Raw genomic sequence first — 19715 nt, 5'->3', positions numbered from 1 at the left:
TAAGGTCACATAAAGGCGGGCGGGCAGCGCTCCCACGGGCGCTGCCAGCTCCGGGCATGCCGGGGGCCGGAGCCTGCCGGGCCGGGCAGCGGCTGCGTGCGGGTGTCACAGCCCGTGTGTGCGAGGAGCTCTCGGCGCGTCCCCCAGCTCCGCCCGCAGGGCTGCCCCGGGCTGACCCGCGGGCACGCCGCCGTGGGGACGGATTTACGGCATCGGTGCGGCCGCGGCCGGGGTCTCGGGAACCGCCGGGCGACCTCTCCGCCGGCCCGGCCGGAGCCCGGCTCTCTCTGGGGATGACCCGGATCCCCCCGGTTTTGTCGCAGCCTGGCGGTGGCGGTGGCGGGACGCGAGTGGCGGGTGGGTGTTGGGAAGGCGCGCGGGGGGATGCGGGACCGTGTGCCCGCGCGCGGCCACGGAACCGCGCGCGTTCCCAGTGGCAGCGCCGGGGAGGGCGGGGGGTGGGGAGCCAGGGGACGGGGGAGGAGCGGGCCGCTCTCCCCCCCACCTCCGCTCCCTCCCTCCCCTGCCCCTGCCCCGGGGCGGCGGGTGGCGCTGGCCGCGGCGGGTCGGGGCTCGGTGTCCTTGTGCGGAAATGACACACGGTCCCGTCACGTCACGCGAGAGCGCAGCGCGCGGACCCTCGCACACAAAGAGCGGGGGGGAAGCGCGGGCTCCAGCGGCGGCCGCTCCAGCCGCCCCCGCCGCCCCGGGGCTCCCGTGGCCCCGCGCGGAGCAGAGGTAAGTCTCGCTGCCGCCGCTGGTGAGGACGGGCGCCGTTCCACGCACCCCACGGCGAGCGGGGAGCGCCGCCCCGGCGGGGGGGACGACAGGGAGCGGGGGGGGGCAGCGGAACGGTCACGCCGCCGTCACCTCCAGCCTCACCTTAACCCCTTCCCCCTCCTCCCCCGCGCGCCGGCCACATAGATCCGCCCGGGCAGGGTTCGGACCGGAAGCACCAACCGCCGCCTCCGCCTCGGGCTCGTGGGTCTGACCGCGGAAGCGGCCGCGGCCGCGCCGCGTGCGGGGCGCGCGGGGCGTCCCCGGCCGCGCCCGGCCCCGCCACGGCCCCGCCCGGGCACCGCCCCGCGGCTTCGCGGGGCCACGCGTGCCCCCGGAGCCGGGGCCGAGGTCGGGGTCCCGCCTGTCCTATCATACACGGCGGGAGGAGCGGCGGGCGGTGGTTGCGCTGGAATCCGTGTCGGTCCTTGCTGGGTCGCGCTCTGAGGGGCCCGGTGAAGGGCACTGCGGGGGAACGGGCCGCCCCTGCCCCGAGCGTCTCCCGGCAGGTCACCCGCGGCTTCCCCTGCCCGGATCGCCCGCTGCCTCCGCCCCGATCGCCGCCCGCATCCCCTGCCCCGGTCGCCCGCTGCCTCTACCCTACTTTTCCCTGCGGTGTGTCCACACAGCCCTTTGTAAATAGAAGGGAACAAACTCTGAACCAGCAGAATGCGAGCCGGCCGCAGGCCAACAGCCATGTGACGGCTCCCACATAGCGTTGACGCAGTCCCAGAGTTTTTTTGGGTTGAAGTGTGAGTAGGGTTTGTCGCTGCCGCCTATAAACACAGTGTATGCCTGACCCATGGGGCAGAGACATCTAAGCAGGGAAAGAGAAACCTTTTCCCTGTTTCCAACTTTAATGATTTACATCTCATAAAACAAATAATTACCCGTGCGTGCTCATACATTTTCTTATCTTCTCCTAAATCAAACTCAGCATTGGACCAACTGAATTTTTATCTTTGCTAAGTATTGTCATAGGTTAGGTAAGTTCAGTGGATAAAAATAAACGGGAGGTGAATGCAGTTTGGAGGAGAACTTAAACTGCACAAAGTTCAGATGGAACAGTATTTTAAAATAAAAAGAGAGTGAGAGGGAAGAGAGGAAAGCAAAACATTTTTAACAGACCAGTGGAAAACACGTGGTTGAAGAAAAGACAAATTCATGCATTACTGCTGGAAATAAACCAGGTTAGTGTTTTGCTGACCCCTGCAAGATTAAATTGCTGTTTGGTAAAAGTACAGAGGACTTCAGTTTTAGGCAAGTTGTTTTAGGCAAATTGTGAGAAAACTGAGAAGAGTGATTTTGGTTTGTTGGGATTTTTTTTTAAATTTACTTAATCTGCATATTTAATTAAAATGAAATATGAAAGACCCAAATTAAAAACCCTCTTAGATGCCCTCTTAGTCCTACTGGAAAAATACCCTTGTTGCAGGCTGGCTTCAGTGGAGATTTGAGACTTCATGTCCTGCTTTACAAGGCAGCAAAATGGGTTTTCAAAATATGAAAGTATAGGGATTTTTATTGTCTGTAAGAGTAGTGCTTCCAACAACATCTGCTGGTTACTTAAAATCTTTTTCTTGGTAGTTTTAGAACTTACTGTTCATGTATTTGTAATCAGAATGCTTGTAATGTTGGAATACTGTTTTCTACAGTACTTAATATTACAAGTGTCAGTACTAGATATCAAGAACAAATTTTATTGAGAAACAAGGCTGCAGCACCCTATTACCTCAAAATGGATAGAATAGAAAGCATTTGCTTTTAGTATTTCATATACCGTCTACTTGCATTTTGCTCTTTGCTCAGTTAAATGAGGCAACATTCAGATCTCAGTTTCTTTAAGATGAGTGGTCAGTTTCAAATAAGCTACCTTGTTTTTGTTTGGTAGCGTTTTTTTAATTGAGGTGATTTCAGGTATTGGACTTCTTCTACCCTCTGCTTCTTCAAAATTTATAAGGCCTTGTCAAAATTATGTAAAATTTGTAGTCAAATCACTGGCCCATAGATCTGAACAAAAGCCAAACATTGCCTCTAAGAAATACATTTTCCAGCTTAGTCTTGGAGTGGTATTTATGTCTAATTTAGTTGAGTTGAATTTGTATTGAATTGTTTTTTACAAATCGGAGGAATAAAATCTACCCTGAGGATAATTGCAATATTGAAATTATTGAACCCAGCGCTACAGCTGGGAAATAAAAGATGCAGATTACTTGGCACCCAAAGCAGAATGCAGAACTCGCTGTTCTCTAGGTTTGCTTCTCAGCCCAGCAGGAGAGCTTTCCAAGAGAGCCTGGAGAGCAGCACACACCCTGAACAGGAGGCAGCTCCTGGGCAGCCTGAGCAGCGGGCAGACGCCTCCAGTCCTCTTTGACTCTGGGACTGTAGGGCTGGGTGTTGGGAATTGTTATTTCTCTTCATTATTTCCAACTGTTCTATAGGAATCAGTCTTCTAAAACATCACGAGGGACAGAGTTCCACACTGTTGCCAGGCACTTAGAGCAGCACTCTGCTCACCTGCTGTGTGGAATGGGACTGCTTCCACCTACCCACACCTGCTTTCAAGGCTCTGGACTTCCCATGGGAAGCTTTGGTTACTTTCTGTGGTTCACCCAGTGCATGTTAGGAAATACAGGCAGAGAGTCTGAGACAGGGAGCAGGACAGACACTTGAGTGTTCACTGAGATTAATTGATTATTCATTGTCACTTGCTGAGAATGAATAGATGTACAGTGCTTTTGATTGGCTCTGGATAAATCATACTCTAGTTGCGTAGTGTAATACCATTGCAGTTTGGTGATAAAATCCTGTTACAGGATGGTATGTGTAAGAGGAGGTGCTAATTTTGACTGTTAAACAGCAGTTGAATGTACACGTCTTGTAAAATTTAGCTCATCTCCTTAAAAGATCAGCTTTTTTTTTTTGTGTGTTCCTCATTTATTTTACTTTATTAGGATACCTATGCTGTAAGAGGGGTGTTGTATCTTTCACTGCATACTGAAAGCTAAGGAAACTGAGCAGTTTATTCTGCCTATGTTATCAAGCACATATTTAATGTGACTGGCAAACATGTATGTCTTAACATTTGCCCAAAATGTAGAACAGTTGACCTCTTCAGAAGCAACACTCAAGAACACTTTTCATTATGACCTGAGTTTTATATATGAAGCAATGTACCACCATGAGGCTTTAAAGGGAATAAACTTAATACACAATGTCTCAATCCCTGTGTTTTTAATAACATTCTTGTAGCCAGTAATGAAGAATTAGGGACATTCCTGCCAACCTACATGAAGAAGCTAAAATGCTTGGTGGGACGATGTTGCATCCAAGAAGCAACTTCTACACTTTTTCCATGTATTAGGGAACTGAACAGTACAATGTTATATGAGGAGTTAAATTCTAAACAGCAAGCTTCTGTAAAACTGATAATCATCATTTTTCTTGTTATTATTTAGTATCTTGTTTAAGGTAGTGATTAATTTTCATTTATGATCACCATTAAGGGTGATGAAATCCAAGTTGGTTTCCACACGCAGCATGTGTACAGTTTTATAGTTTCCTGTGTGGTTTTCACACTATTTTTTTTCATTTGTCAGAACTCAGTACATTAGATATGGGAGTTCAAAGAGTACAGAGTTACTCTAGTTACAAACAGCAGGATAGCAGTATTTTTTTCTGGTGGAATTTTTTTGTTCCATTTTAAAGTCAGGATGTGAAAATTATCAGTCAGGCTTTCTTTAAGAATGGTTGCAAAGGCAGAGAACTGCCTTCATGTTACAAGATGAGCAGGATCTTTTCTCCCTGTGTTGTGCCTTTATAATGGTCAAAATCATAAGAGGGTTTGGGAAAGCATCTTCCAAGGCAAACACATGAGTAATTGTTAGGTGGTAAACAGGAGGAGGAGAATGCACATTATGGAAGATTTAACTTACGAATCAGTTAGGATTCAGTTCTGTTTTGTGTATCAATAACTAGATACACCTTATGCTACTTTTAAGTGGCATTAAATATGCATTATACTAGATTATATGAGACTGAAATACATTCTGAGTTGCAATTTCTTCCCTTACTCATAAAATCTGTTGTACCCCAGTGCTTTAAATCCTTAAGACTTCAGTGCGTATTTTGGGTAGGTGCATTTTTGGTAGATGGTTCACGTGTTCTGTTCTACATGCAAAAGCAGTATCAGGGTGGTTGTTAACACTGAATGCGCAGAGAAACATTCCAAACCCTTGTTTTTGAGGTGTTTTTCCATGCTTTGGAACTCCCAGCACTGCCCTGTGCATTGAGCTTCTCTATTAACCATGGGTAATACCATTTCAATATGGAATGTCGTTACCAAAATGATACAACAGTGCAGTTAAGTGTCATGACCTGGTACATTTTTGGAATAGAGGCAGATGTCTAAGCAAGAGTAATTGAAGTAGGGAGTGTTAAGTCCCTTCATTGAACTGTCTTGTTCATTGCCTAGTCTGATGAGAGGGGAGAGCAGGATCTGTGGGAAGGGAATTTGTCCAATAGTGACAGACAAGGTGTTCCAGGACTCCTCTTCTTTCCCTACTCCCTTGGATCTTGCTGTTGATGTAGCTGTAGGTGTTTGGTTTGTTTTGGAATCGTTCTTCCAGAGGAAAACAGAAAACAGGATGCAGTGCAGCATCTGTCTGTATCCCAGCAAGAGAAAGCTGCCAAGGCTGGTTGCTCTGCCAGTCACCGTTGCAGGCGTGGGTTCCCGACTTCAGCACAGAGTGTTCACTCTTTCCTGGAACTTGCTAACAGCTGTCCTCTAGATAGCATTGAGTAATTATTAGGCTGAGGATGATAGGTATATTTATCTTACGTTTTGAAAAAAATACATATAAGATTGAAATATGTTTTGTATACTCAGCATGACAGGGAACAACTGTTGGATGTTTGCTTTACTGTATGCATTTCTTACTCAATTGCTTTTTGCAGTATTTGGCCCCAAGATCTTTTAGACTTTTTTTACTCCAGCTTTGCTTATTCTCACAGTCTGGGCTAGAATGCTACCTCAGAACAGACTTTGACACTGCTACCTCTTTTAAAGAGGAAATAATTATTATTCGTAAGTACTGACAAACAATATTTTAGTGAATATTAAATGTTTTATCATTAGTGAACTTGAAACAATCAACAAAATTATTGTTAATCTTACATATACAGGCATGCATGCACAGACACAGTCAGCAACAGATACAGGCTTCCCCCCTTTCCATAAATCCTAATATCCTGTGGAAGTGATGATGCCTTTGCTCTGTTGGTGCCTCTTTGTTGGCTCACTAGTCACTCATGGGTCCACTGTGATCCAGATTTGAAGCGAGACAGTGGAATAAATAAGGTCTCATTAAATAGCTGAACCAAGCCAGTGGCTTGATGATATGAGGAGAGATTTTAATTCCTCCTTTCTAGCCCAGACCTTGTGCATACTCCTGAGCTGGGCCTTTTATCTCTGAATTACAAGGAAAGTGACCCAGGAAAAAAAGAAGTGAGTTGATTTCTGACAGTTTATCAAGATGGAAGGTTAAGGTGGGCACCCATGCTTGACCAAGGGAGCAGGTGGGGCTGCAAGGCAGGGAATCAAAGGGACAATTGAATCCTGTCTCTTAACAGAAGCTGTTTTATGTTTGATGTGCTTCATTTTCTCAATACCAGAGTTCTTACAAATCTCACAAAGACAGGAAACTAGATAAGGAAAGAGATTATTACTAGGGCTCTCCCAAAAATGAAAAAAATTGGAGTTTGTGCTTTTTTTTTACACCAGAGATCTCAGGTATGGAACACAGTATTCCTAGGCTTCATTGGTTCTGACACTAATTTTGACTATTCACTTTTAATTATATTCTGGCAGTTTTCAGATTAAAAAACCTAAAAAGTTAATGCTGTATTTCAAATTTGTGAAACAATGTTTTAACTCAGTGTTATTTGACCTGAATGTAGGGTGGCTTTGGCCTTCCTAATATTTCCTTCAGAAAGTTAACTGTTGTTTTGCTTTAATTTTCACTTTTTTACCAGTGTTAAAGAGTGGCTCTTCAGATACTCACTTATCTTCTCCTTTTAGTTTGATTTTTTTTCTCTGATAGAAATTTTTCTAAAGTGTTCTTCCTATTTGAATAGTAGTAATAGCAGGAATTAGAAAGAAAATATAATTCCCTATATTCCCTCCTAAATATTTTGTGTTGTTTCATCCACTGCCACCTTTTAATCTTTTCTTCTGACTTTGTGGTTAACATTTTTTACTGTTTTGCTCTGATGAGGCAGTCTAGGATTATATGAAAAATCATTTTGGTCTCAATTTTAGAATGTTCTGTAGCAATATTGATAGATTTGCTTACTGTCACCTCAGGCTCTCACAAAAAGACTGTGTGTCACGCTCCCCGAGTACTGACATGTGTTGGTCTTGTACCACAGCCCTCAGAGCCACGCCTAGTGCAGCATGGAAAAGTGCAAGGAAGATGCAGGCAGTAACTATCAATGTGTGTGGGATATCAGGGCAAAAGATGGGATTTCCTTAAGGTCCAGGAGAGCTTTTTGATGGTGCTGTGAGAAGTAGACTGCTGTAGGATTTTTCACGAAGAGCTGTAGTGGCTTTGTCTAAATCTCTAAATACTATTGAGTTAATAAGACTGGGTATTAACCCATATCAGGGCTTATCAGGTGGTTTAGAAGTTGGTGTGGGCTACTTAGTTTCATGCTGTTATGTCTAGAGAGTTTGCAGACATTTAAGTGACATGATTATGGTACTGTTAAGCGGGCATAATTGATATATGGATCAATTCATAAATGCAAGTGCTGAAATAGGGAATTATGGTGGGTAAAAGGATAAGGTATCTGAGGGGTTTGTAGTAGCTCTACATCCAACTGAGAGAGACTTATTTTTATATGTGATGATGAAGACAATCTCATTTTATCCCCTTGAGGATGCCCTTTACAAGGCTGTATATAGGGGCCATGTAGAAGATCAGCACATCAAAGAGTATCTTGGCTTCAAGGGTGGCCCAGTATAAGCTGATTTTATAAATCTGTGCGTCTTTTGTTTGGGTGCCACCCATTGTAAATCGTACAAAATCTAATCCAGAATGGAACCTCATAGTTACTATTACAGCCATCAAATTGCCTACAAATTGAAATTCATATCTACACAGCATTCAAATGTTTACAGAGTTTTTTAACAGTATTTTGGGTTGTAAAAGAAAAGATATAGTATTCAGCATTATTCAGGAGAGAGGTACAGGCTGTTTTTCCTTCCACAACAGGTTCTCTGTCTTTCTCTCCCCATCTTTCTTATCAATTTCATTATAATTCCCACTCCTGGGCTGTGTGTACACTTTTGATTGACTGGTTTTATTGACTTGCACTTGTAAAGCAATAATATTCTGGGGCCAGATAAGCATAATGCTGCGTGTAGAGGAGCATGAGCAGAGTGTGACAGTTTGCCAGTCACCCGCTCACCAGATGAGAGTGTCAGTTTGCAGCTGCATGCCCTGCAAGGGTCAGTGATATCTGACTAAGTTGTTTGCTTTGTAGATCTCCAAAGATTTAGAATATCTTTTAGGAACATGTCCAGAGATTGATGCTTTGCCCCCAAATAACTTGCAAAATTAGTTTTCAAGTAAACAGAAATACAGATGAGTTTTTCACATGAGAAATAACACTAAAATCATGCTAGCATAATACATATATTTGCTTTTCCCTACAAAAATCACATTATTTAGAGGCTGAGAGAGAAAAAGGACTTAGTGTATATCTATGTGCATTATTCTGCTGGAATTGATGCAATTTATACCAAAAGATCAAAGATTTTTAAATAAAAACTTACTCCAGGATGTATGTTACTATTAATGATGAGTTTTCTTTCTGTGATGACTTTGTGTCAACCACAAGAGCAATATGACAAAATTTGACCGTAATAATAGTGATTTTGTACAGGGTGAAGACTTCAATACAATTAACTTCCATTTTTATACTGCCAAGACACTTTACAGAGAAGGTTTGAATGACTTTTACATTTCTCTGTACCAGAAAAAGACACAGAGTTTTAAATAGTTCCCTACCTGCTGTATGTTATCTACAATATAGTTTGCCTGTTGATGGGTCTGTAGATGGCTTACCAGAAAAAGACACAGAGTTTTAAATAGTTCCCTACCTGCTGTATGTTACAATATAGTTTGCCTGTTGATGGCTCTGTAGATGGCCGTGAAGGTTACTGAAAATAACTAGTTATTACAAACATACAGACTGGAAAGACTGGGATTCATCTGTGGGCTGCTAACTCAATACTTCTAGATGAAAAGTAATTACAAGAGGAGATGTAGATATTCCCTGATTCCAGAAGATGCTAATATTTATTTTTGTATTTTTGTTTTGTTCTTTAGTGAGATAGAAGATGAATTCAGCTGAAATCACTGATGATGATGAAGGTAAAATATTATACTTTGTATAATTTTTGATCAGGCAAAACTACTTGTTGATTCAAAGTATTTGCCACCTAACAGAGAATCCAGTTGGATCAATACAAATTACACTAATATTTTTTTTAAAGTTATCTAAAATAGGGAATTATCTTTGTTAGTCATTATTATTTCTGCTCTACATCCTTCCTCCCCTCCAAAAAAAAAATCTTCCTCCTGTAATTATTTGTTTACACTTTAGAGTCTTCTTTGGAGAAGAAACTGTCATTTAGTAGAAAACTGAATGATTTGACTTTGAGATGGCCCCAATATACACTTACCATAGAAGCAATAAAAAATAATTAAGTTTTTCAAAACACATTTTCATAAAAAGAAACAAATCAAGAACATTATAGTAAGGGTGTAATGGTTTTCTGGAGAGGGTGCTTTATCTTTCTAAACATTCTCTTTTTTCAGTAAAAATTCCTAAAAAAAATGTGAAAGTAGAAACAGAAAATGAAGATGAAGCTCTAGACTGCTCAGTAACTTCCAGATCTGCTGAGAAGCACTCACTGGATGGTGCAGTGACTTGCCTACAGGATTCCAACAAACGGAAACAGACCTCCCTTGGCTGTGATGGGTCAGGAGGCCAGCAGGATGCCTTACCCAGCGTGAAGAAGAGACGCTTTACGCAAGAGGTAACTTCTCTACACATGACTCTGATTTTTTGGTTCATATTTCCTAGGCTAAATTCTCTGCTGCTATAAGTAGAATGCAAGTCTTTTAACTAAATTTGGATTGGTAATGAGTTTGTTGCAAATGTGGCTAATCCTAAGCCAGTTTGCACACGGCTGGGTATTCTCTAAATAACATGGAAGTGATCATATTTATGAAATACAGTTAATAGTTATAGGTTAAGTAATTTATGTGAATTGTATTTTTGTTGTTCAGCAGATAACATAGGAAGGGGCAGTGATTTGGAGTAACTTTGCATGACTCTGATTACAGTCCCTCTCATGTCACACAGTCCTTCAGCTTGATCCTGAGTGGTAGAATCAGGGTTGTAATTCTTTTTTCTGTGACAAAGATTTAATGTCAATGAGAGCCCTATAAATTAGTGTACTATTTGAAGGATAAAAATGCAGGGATGCAGAAGATTTCAGCCATATCAAGAGTGGAATGTATTATAACATCTGGTGTGGCATCCCAGCTTGGGACAATCCAAATGTTTCTGTAGCCAGTGAAGGAGATGCCCAGTCTTTTCCATTGTCCTGATGTTGTGTTTCAACTCTATAGCAATGACAGATTTTAATTAATCTCTGCTGAAATTGAGCTAGTTTCTTTTTGTCCTTGTCCTTTTCAGTAGGGAGAGCAATGATCATCTGTTCCTAGAAAAACTTTCTGCATGTGGGAAAATTCGTGTGATGTTGTCCACTCAGTCCTTCCTTTCCAAGATTAAAATTCTCTTTTTCTCAGCTTTTCTTCAGGAGTCACCTTATATTTTTGTTGTTCCATTTGAGAGTCCAGAAAGACTAGTGTCCGGTGTTGGATAGTCACATCTCTCCTGCCACCCTCTAGAGCAGTATAATGACCTCCTGTTTTTCACACTCAGCACTTTATTAAAATAACCTAGATTCAAATTCATCCTCTTTTGAATAACTTCAGGCCCTGGGTTATATTTAGTTTGTGACCTATCCTAATGCACGTATCCTTTTCTGCTCTTCTGCGCTACCTAGCCAGTTATTCCATGTTGTATTTGCACATTTCATGTCTTCTTTATAGCCATAGTTCTCTGTGATTCTTTTTCTTGACTATCATCTCTCTGACTTCTTATGGCTGTTTTTTCCCCTGAATGCCTGTGGTAGGTAGGTTTTAATCTTATTACACGGTTTCTTTCTTTTCCTTTTCCTTTCTCTTTTTCTTTTTACAATTGTTTTCCTTGCATTCAGATTCTTAAAAGAGCTTTATAATGGTCTCTGAACTGTGCTTGCTTTGCATTTTCCTGTTTGCCATTAATAAATCTTAAAGTTTAATTTGAAATTAATTATAACTTTGGATTTATAGTATTAGAAGTTGACCCAGTAATAACGATGAAAATTCATTCTTGGCTGACCCCAATGAATCAGCATGTTTAGTTAAATAACCAACCAGAAATAGTCCTCAATCTTAACAGGATTTTTAAAGTTAATTACTTCTCTAGTACGAATATTTTGTTTTAATTGATGACTTTATTAACTATTTCTATTTAAACAGTGGAAAAATCTTAATTATTGTAAAGAATGTTGTGCTTATATATTTTTACTGCATGTCATATAGGCATCTTATCTATGATATAAACAAAGCTGTACTTCTTTTGTGCTGGTAATTACATTACTAAATTACTTTTTATCCGAAGAGTTCACTTTTTTTTAAAATTTTGAATGCCACTTCATAATCAGAAATTAATTTTCCCTGATTTTCTCTGAAAAAACAATGTGTAGAAGATTGTAAGTTTAAAAAAGTTATGTGCAGGGCTTTTCTATATTCTTATGTGTCTGAATCTATGTTTCTTGCATTTATTTATTCTTTACTCCTGTGCTTGAGTATTATGTGCTGTATTCTTACAGATATTTAGACTTTGTTTCTTAAGCATTACAAAGGTCATAAATGGACTTGAGCATTGAACAGAACAATAACTAAGCAACTTTTAAAACTTGGCTTAGGATTCCAAGAGAGTATGTGAGAGACTATTTCACAATTTCTTATATTGGTCGACATTTTGCAAAATACTGCACTTTGCAAATATTCTTTAAATGTTTAGAACATAAAAACTTGCTGTGCAACTGTAGTATAAAAAGCAGCACTATCTTACTTATATTGAGTCTCAGAACAACATCTTTGTTTCTTTTTTGATAGTACATTAGAACTGATCATCTTAAATGGGTGCAGTATTATCTGAAATTCATGGATGTTTAAAGATCAGTGTTACAGAAAACTAATTAGTTAAACTGGAGAATTTACAAAAGCCATGTCTTTATGATGTGGATAGTGTCGTTCCCAGATGGAAGCTATAGGCAAGATAATTAAAAGCAAAAGAAAAGAAAATGAGAATGCATCTGAACTAAAATATCCTTAAATATTTTTAAGGCCCAAATGTTTTGTCATCTGCTAGGGGAACACTGGCTATGTGTTTCTGAAATGCAAATATTCTGAAATGCAAATCCATCCCACAACCAGATCTGGCTACTGGGAGCTGCATTAGTGAAGGAAGAAGTTCAGCTGCTGTCGTAGTGAAGATCTGCTGTAGTTGTTAGCACGAGCTCCAGAGCACCATGTCCAAAACTGAGACTGCAAACTTTAATGATCTTACTGTCAAAGTAATGAATTAATGTTCTTTAATGCACATCCTAATATTGATTTGGCCTGACTTTGTGTGTGAGGTGCACATCAATAGAAGTTACCCTCATATTGCCATGTTTTATTATATAATTAATTAGGGAAAATAAACAGAAGGAGGTCAAATGAGAACTGACAGATACCTGGTGGCCCATGGCAAGCTATTTAACAGCAAGGTATTGTAGCAGTAGAGAAGGAATTGAAAGAGGGATATGCTCTTTCTGAAGGAATATTTGGTATATTCTCAGTTAACAGAAGTGTTAATGAAAGAGCAACTTAGGTAGTAGGTCTCACTGGTTGTGTAAGAAGTGTTTTGTTTTTTTCTTTAGATGTAAAATAGTAAAAAGCTTTGCAATTCGGGTTGTGTGCGTGACTGGGGAGCAGTATTGTTGGTGGAGATTTTCATGGCCTGCTTTCAGGTGATGTCTGTGGGGCAGAGCTCTGTTGCTACCTGGAACTATCGCTGTTTCTTCACTGACAAGTACAGGTGGTGTATGACAACTTCAGTCCCGGCTTAGGAGCCTGCAGTTTGGTAGGGGCAATGTGGATTTCAGTCTGATCGCAGCTCAGTTGCTATGCTGGCTTTATTATGAGTGGGACTGGAGTGGGACAGTCTTCTTACTGGGACTGGAAACCAGGTGTCTTAGGCACTGTGACAGCCAGGGATTCTGCACACTGAAATGCATCTCCTTGGCGTTACGTATTCGTTTGATCATCTCTCCACACAGCTTTGGATGTGCAAACACAAGGTTTTGTATGTAGGGTAATGTGATGTGAGTGAGAGCAGAACTTGGAAACAGCTTCTGTTTAATTGAATGCTGGTTTCTAAACTTGGAGTGGAAACCAGCTTGTTTTTTCTAAGTCTACCTTGAGTATACATTGCATTAGAAATTAAAAAATAATTAGATTCAATTTGTCACTGCAGTAAGCAGATGCTAAGTGTGAGTGCACATAGGGACCACATTGATTTAATGAGTAACAGTTCTGTTTCTTAAGAAAGAAACCTTAATTCAGGTTCCTCACTGTAGGACATAAAGGGGCCTTCACTAGGATTTCAAATTTCTTGTGGCTCTCAGCTCAGACCTGAAGTCTGTGTTTAATTTGTTTCAATACTTGAATGCAAATTCTGTAGATTTTTATCTAATTAATGTTCTATAGAACAAGCCAAGAAAATTGTTTCAGTATAGAAACATTTACAAATCTGGGAATGTTTTCTCATGTTTGAATTCTTTATGTTGGATTTTGATTCTGTTGTATCTGCTTAGCTTTTAAGAATTATTTACAATATCCACGTGTTTGCAAAAAAAAAAAAAAAAAAAAAAAAAAACCCAAAAAACCTCGAAATCACCCAAGTCCTGCATATCTACTGTGAGATTATTAAAATGCTTGGTTCCAATTTCAAGCAATGAGGAATAATTACAAATAATTGGAACATTAAGTCCTTAAGAATTCATTACTGGTTTTGTATAATTTATAGATTATATAAATTTATATAGTTTAAATAATTTAGAAAGTTAGAAATCCATGAGTCTAAACTTCCTTGCCTTTCAGAAATAAAAAAAATCTTCTGTTAGGCTTCCTTTTAAAAAAGATATTGTACCAAGGTACTTTCCACTTTTTTATTACTTAAATAGAATACCTTTTAAAAATTAAGTAATTTCTAGGATTTGTTTAGTAGTTCTGCATCATTATAAAGATATTTTTTAAAACCTGTATATAAAATTTTCACATCAGAAAAAAAGAGAATAAGCATTTTTTTTTGTGGTGTATAGTCTTTGTGACATTTTCAAAAGCTAACCTAAAGAGAGTGCCGGAATGTTAAATGCAGTTGTTGGAGGCAATGGCAAGGTCACAGGACTAGGAGTCAGAAAATCTAGATGCTATTCTTGGCTCTGTTGCTGACTTGTTGCCACCCAAATTCTTGACAGCCCAAGATCCTCCTCATATGCAAGGTGAAGCCTAATGATACTTAATTTGGAGGAGTAATTAGAGAGCTCTGTGGGTAGAGAGTACTAAAAATTATTATTGCATTTCTATTCCATGGAGAAAGCCATGAGCCAAAAAAGGGAAAACAAAAAGGAAACCTAAATAATACTTTACTGTATTTTTATTTTTCCTAGTGAACTTAATAATTTTTATTATAACGAGTCCCCTGGAGAAAATTTGACTTTGCATATTTACGTAGCAATGCTTGCTTAAGGAGCACATATTTATAGGTAGTATCTTTAAGGCAGCCTTACTAATACAATATTTATTCATTTGAAGGGCTCCCTTTCAAACATGAGGAACAGAGATGCTGGCTCACCCACTCAGGTAAATGCAGAGCAGCCAAGCAAGAACAAGAATTCTAATGTAACATGGCTCTGTGAAGAAGAATCCTTCAGTGACATAATCACTCCATCTTATAAAAAACCTCTCTATGGCATCTCACACAAAATCACAGAGAAGAAGAACCCACCAGGAGCAGAGCAATTTGCTTCTTACGAGTTGTTTGAAAAAATCAACCCCAGCAGTCCCTCACAAATTCGGACTTTGAACGATCAACGCAAGAGAGACTCGGCCACAGCCATTGCAGTAGCAGCAGCCACAGCAGATTCAGAATCAAATATATATTCTTTGATACAGAAAATGTTTTACACGCTGAACACCCTCAACACCAATATGACTCAGCTTCACAGTAAAGTTGACCTGTTGTCTCTGGAGGTTAGCAGAATTAAAAAGCAAGTCAGTCCAGCAGAGTCCGTTGCTGACTTCAAGCCTCCCCCAGAGTACCAGCTGACTTCCACGGAACTCAAACAAATCATGGATCAAAGCACATCGGGCGGAGACCTGGCTTGCCGGTTGCTCGTGCAGCTCTTCCCGGAGCTCTTCAGTGACGACGAGTTCGGCAGGAGTTGCAGTGCATGTGGCTTTCTCAACAAAAGGAAACTTGAATCTCTTCACCTGCAGCTTATTCGTAACTATGTGGAAGTTTGTTATCCTTCTGTGAAGAATACAGCTGTGTGGCAGTTGGAGTGTTTGCCTCAAGTCAATGATTTTTTCAATAGATTTTGGGCTCAAAGGGAAATGGAAAACAGTCAGCAGAATGTGCAATCATCCAGTTTTTATGAGACCGAGCAGGTTGAATCCTCTCATTTTATGGAGGATAAAGAGCAGGAAGAAGCTTTGTCCTTGGACAGGAGTAATGTCATTGCCTCAGATTACATGCTGGATGCTCAGGATCTCAATGAATTTTTAGATGAAGCTTCTTCACCAGGAGAGTTTTCTGTTTTTCTGTTACACAGACTGTTTCCAGAACTCTTTGATCACAGAAAATTAGCTGAAAGGTACAGCTGCTTTGGAGACTCTGGAAAACAGCTGCTAGATCCTCATCGGCTTCAAATAATCCGTAGGTACACTGAAATTTACTTTCCAGACGTGCAAGAAGAAGAAGCCTGGTTGCAGCAGTGTGTTCAGCGAATAAATGATGAGCTTGAAAGTACGTATATGGATGGAAGTGAATGTGACCAGATGAGAGATGACTGTTACGATTCTTCTAGTTTACCAGATGATGTATCAATCATAAAAGTGGAAGACAGTTTTGAATATGAAAAGCCTGGCAGACGGTCCAAAAAAATTTGGCTTGTACCCATAGATTTTGACAAACTTGACTTTCCCCCTCCTGATTTTGATGTTCCTGTCCCAGATTACCTGTTAAACAAAGAACAGATTAAAAGCATATATGAAAGCAGTCTTTCCATAGGCAACTTTGCTTCCCGATTGCTTGTTCTCTTATTTCCTGAACTATTTACTCATGAAAACTTACGGAAGCAATACAACTGTAGCGGATCTTTAGGCAAGAAACAGCTTGACCCCACTAGAATTAAATTAATTCGACATTATGTGCAGATACTGTACCCCAGAGCAAAGAACGACAGAGTGTGGACGTTGGAGTTTGTTGGGAAGCTTGACGAGAGGTGTCGGCGAAGAGACACGGAGCAAAGGCGCTCGTACCAACAGCAACGGAAAATCCACGTGCCAGGACCCGACAGGAGGGAATTTCTCACCTATGCAATAAACCCTGAGAGATTTCGGGAAGAATTTGAAGGGCCGCCACTGCCACCGGAAAGAAGTAGCAAGGATTTTTGCAAGATACCACTCGATGAACTTGTTGTTCCTAATCCAGACTTCCCTGTGCCTTCTCTGTATCTGCTGTCTGACAAGGAGATAAGAGAGATAGTGCAGCAGAGCCTGTCGGTTGGCAACTTTGCTGCCAGGCTTCTTGTAAGACTCTTTCCTGAACTCTTTACTCCAGAGAATCTAAGACTGCAGTACAACCATTCAGGTGCTTGTAATAAAAAACAGCTTGATCCCATCAGACTGAGACTGATCCGTCATTATGTGGAGGCAGTTTATCCTGTGGAGAAAATGGAGGAAGTGTGGCATTATGAATGTATACCGAGCATCGATGAAAGGTGCCGGCGTCCTAACAGAAAAAAGTGTGATATACTGAAAAAAGCTAAGAAAGCAAAAAAAGTGACAGGCTCTTTAAACTGCTAAGACTTTGACCACTAAATTATTCTCAAGAGTATGCTTTGGTTTAGACTGAAGGGCCTGTCAGGAGCTGAGGGTTCTCAGATCCTGGGACAGTCAGGCACTAAATTTGTTGCGTTTCAGTGTGTATGTTGCATTTCTGTTGGCACCGCAGCAGTGGGAAGTGGCTGACTACATTAGTACATGGGTAAAGACCATCAGTGACAGCTATCAATGACTCGCTAAGAGCATGATATTCACTGGTGCAAATACATGTATTGAAACTATTGCTCCACTCCCCATTTCTGCATCTTCCTTTTCTATCACTTTCTAATAATAAAAAAATTTTTTTTATGGTCATGCTCTTCAAGGGCAGTTTTTCATTGTACCATTATAAACAGTATTTTTAATCAATTCGGATTTTGAAATGTGTATACTAAGTTTAATTTAAATTTGAATGTGCCATTTGCATTGGAAATCATTGGAATATTAGACTTTGCTTTTACAGTAACTTCAGCTTCACACTTGTTTTGTTCTTCATGATATTGAGGTACTGGAAGTTATAATACTGTGTCAAAGAGTGGGTCAGAATGGTGTCATTTGCATTTTTGACTGTTACATTGGTTTTATTTCCAAAATCAAGAATTTCTGTTAAAGAATTGAGACATGAGCATAGACACCGTATGAATGGGGGGTTTTTTTTGCATTGACACCACAAGCTTGATACTGCCCCCATGAGTTCTGTTATTGTTTTGTCCAGTGTAACTGCTGGAGTGACTGAGGATTGCTTGTCTTGGGTAAAGCCAGCAAAACAGACCCAAGCCTATACCCATGGAATGTCTTCCCATCATCTGCTTGCCACCCTGTTTGTAAAATAGCAGAAGCAACAGCGACATCAAAAAGACCTGAAACAAGAAATTAAAAAAAAAATTAGACCTTACTTTCTATCAAAATCATGATTCCAAAGGTTTCCAGTGTTGATATTGAATTGCATATATAAAAAGTATGTGCAAAGATTGGTTTTGCAAAGATTGGTTTTGTGGTGAAATCCAGTGTTTCAGGGTCCCAGCATATGAGCTGTGGTAATGTAGCTTGCTCTTTCCATGAATGCAGCAGCATCTGGATATTTTGGGTGTAGGGATATGGAACTCCCTCACTTCACCAAATTGTTTTAGTGTAATTAGTAGCTATTTGGAGACATAACTGTGTATGTATAACTTAGGTTCATATGGTCAAGTTTGCATCATTAATATGTTCAAGTGTAACAAAGACCATCCAGAATGCAATATGAATTTGCTGTATGACTTGTCACTGGAGAGTGCTGCTTTAAAACTAGTTTTTTCTTTCTTTTTTACAAAAAATTAATCCTGATAGAAAGGGTGAGAGAGAGTCAATTATGGATTTTTAATACAGTAAAGACAGTGGTTGCCTACAGAGCATCACTGGAACACCTTGGAGCAATTGTTGATGTTCTCTGTGGTCCTTTTCTGTTGTTTACTTAGATGGGTCATAGCAAATTTTAAGTCAGTTCCAATGTAATTTTCTATTTTAGCATTTGTAAGGAAGTACAAAATATTTGATATTTTTACTTCAGATTTTTAGAATATATTGTTTGTAGACTCATATTGATCCCTTTAAAAGGAAAACAAAATGGTTTTTCCTGATGGCAAGAACTAGTAAATGTATTGTGTTAAACTGGGAGTAAATCATAGTTAGTAGCATTTGCTCATTTTGCCCATATGCTAGAAACATTCTCAGAGAATGTATGAAAAAAAGTCATGAATGTACTAAACGACACATTGATACTGTTTATATCCATTTAAATGTTTCCTGTTGGTTTAAGTAATAGCAGACCATATTCAAAATGGATATCAGAGCAAATACGGCTATAATAAATCAAAATCATTTTACCAAAGATAAAGAACTGATACCACAATGTCTGCATCTGTTCATTTTAGTGCATAAATTTGTCAAATTGAATGTATCAGAAACCAAGACTCTCTTGTCATTGTATGCTACCTAGAAACTCTGTGAATTTTTTTTTACATGCACTTTTATAGGATATATAAAATAACTGAAGATCTTAACAGCTGTTTAATTTGTGGTTGCAAATAGCTGGCCAAAAGGTAAGAAATACAATTTTATTTTCTTAATGTCATATGTTTCACCACTTAGTGATGTCAAAGCTCCCAGAAGAATTCAATATATACTGAACTTTTTTACAAGGGATAGATGTTACTAGCTAGCATGCAAGGTTGAGACATACTGGCTTTTACTGTAGATGTTGATATTAAGTAAAAAAAAAAATCAGTCAGTTGATATTATCTAAAAAGTAGTGAAAAAAACCAATTTGACAACTTTGATCACAAAAATGATAAATTATAATTTTTGAGACTAGGTATAAAATATTTTTGTTGTGGTTTTTTTTCTCTTCTTATTGCTGTGCACATTCCTTTTGTCCGACTCTTCACAACCCTTTCATGACTCATTCGATTGTATGATTTATAACTGATATCAAGAAAATACAGACATATAAATAATGGCATAGTTCACTAACCCAAGCTCTTGCAGTGCATCTGAAGTACAGCCACTTCATCCAGTTGGTCAGTCTTGTAAATATATTAAAGGAATATTATTTTCATA

The 19715-nt window shown here is 40.0% G+C and overlaps 1 protein-coding gene across 4 annotated transcripts; it reads left to right on the top strand.

Annotated features, from left to right (window-relative positions):
• Positions 1-218: 218 nt before the first annotated feature.
• BEND3 (BEN domain containing 3) lies at positions 219-19715 on the top strand. Of its 4 annotated transcripts, none has more exons than XM_041478011.1 (4): positions 219-357; positions 9171-9215; positions 9663-9883; positions 14826-19715. In XM_041478011.1, exons 2-4 carry the CDS (start codon positions 9182-9184, stop codon positions 17097-17099), a joined length of 2529 nt encoding a protein of 842 aa, XP_041333945.1. In that variant the 5' UTR covers positions 219-357; positions 9171-9181; the 3' UTR covers positions 17100-19715. The 4 variants fall into 4 exon arrangements, with proteins under 4 accessions (XP_041333945.1, XP_041333944.1, XP_041333946.1 ...); XM_041478010.1 differs by lacking the exon at positions 219-357 and adding an exon at positions 470-738; XM_041478012.1 differs by lacking the exons at positions 219-357; positions 9171-9215 and adding an exon at positions 10968-11046 and having other exon boundaries at positions 9761-9883.

This window comes from Pyrgilauda ruficollis, unplaced genomic scaffold, assembly GCF_017590135.1.
Source record: "Pyrgilauda ruficollis isolate IOZ18807 unplaced genomic scaffold, ASM1759013v1 scaffold43, whole genome shotgun sequence".
NCBI lineage: Eukaryota > Metazoa > Chordata > Aves > Passeriformes > Passeridae > Pyrgilauda > Pyrgilauda ruficollis.
This window is presented reverse-complemented; position numbering and strand designations above follow the sequence as displayed.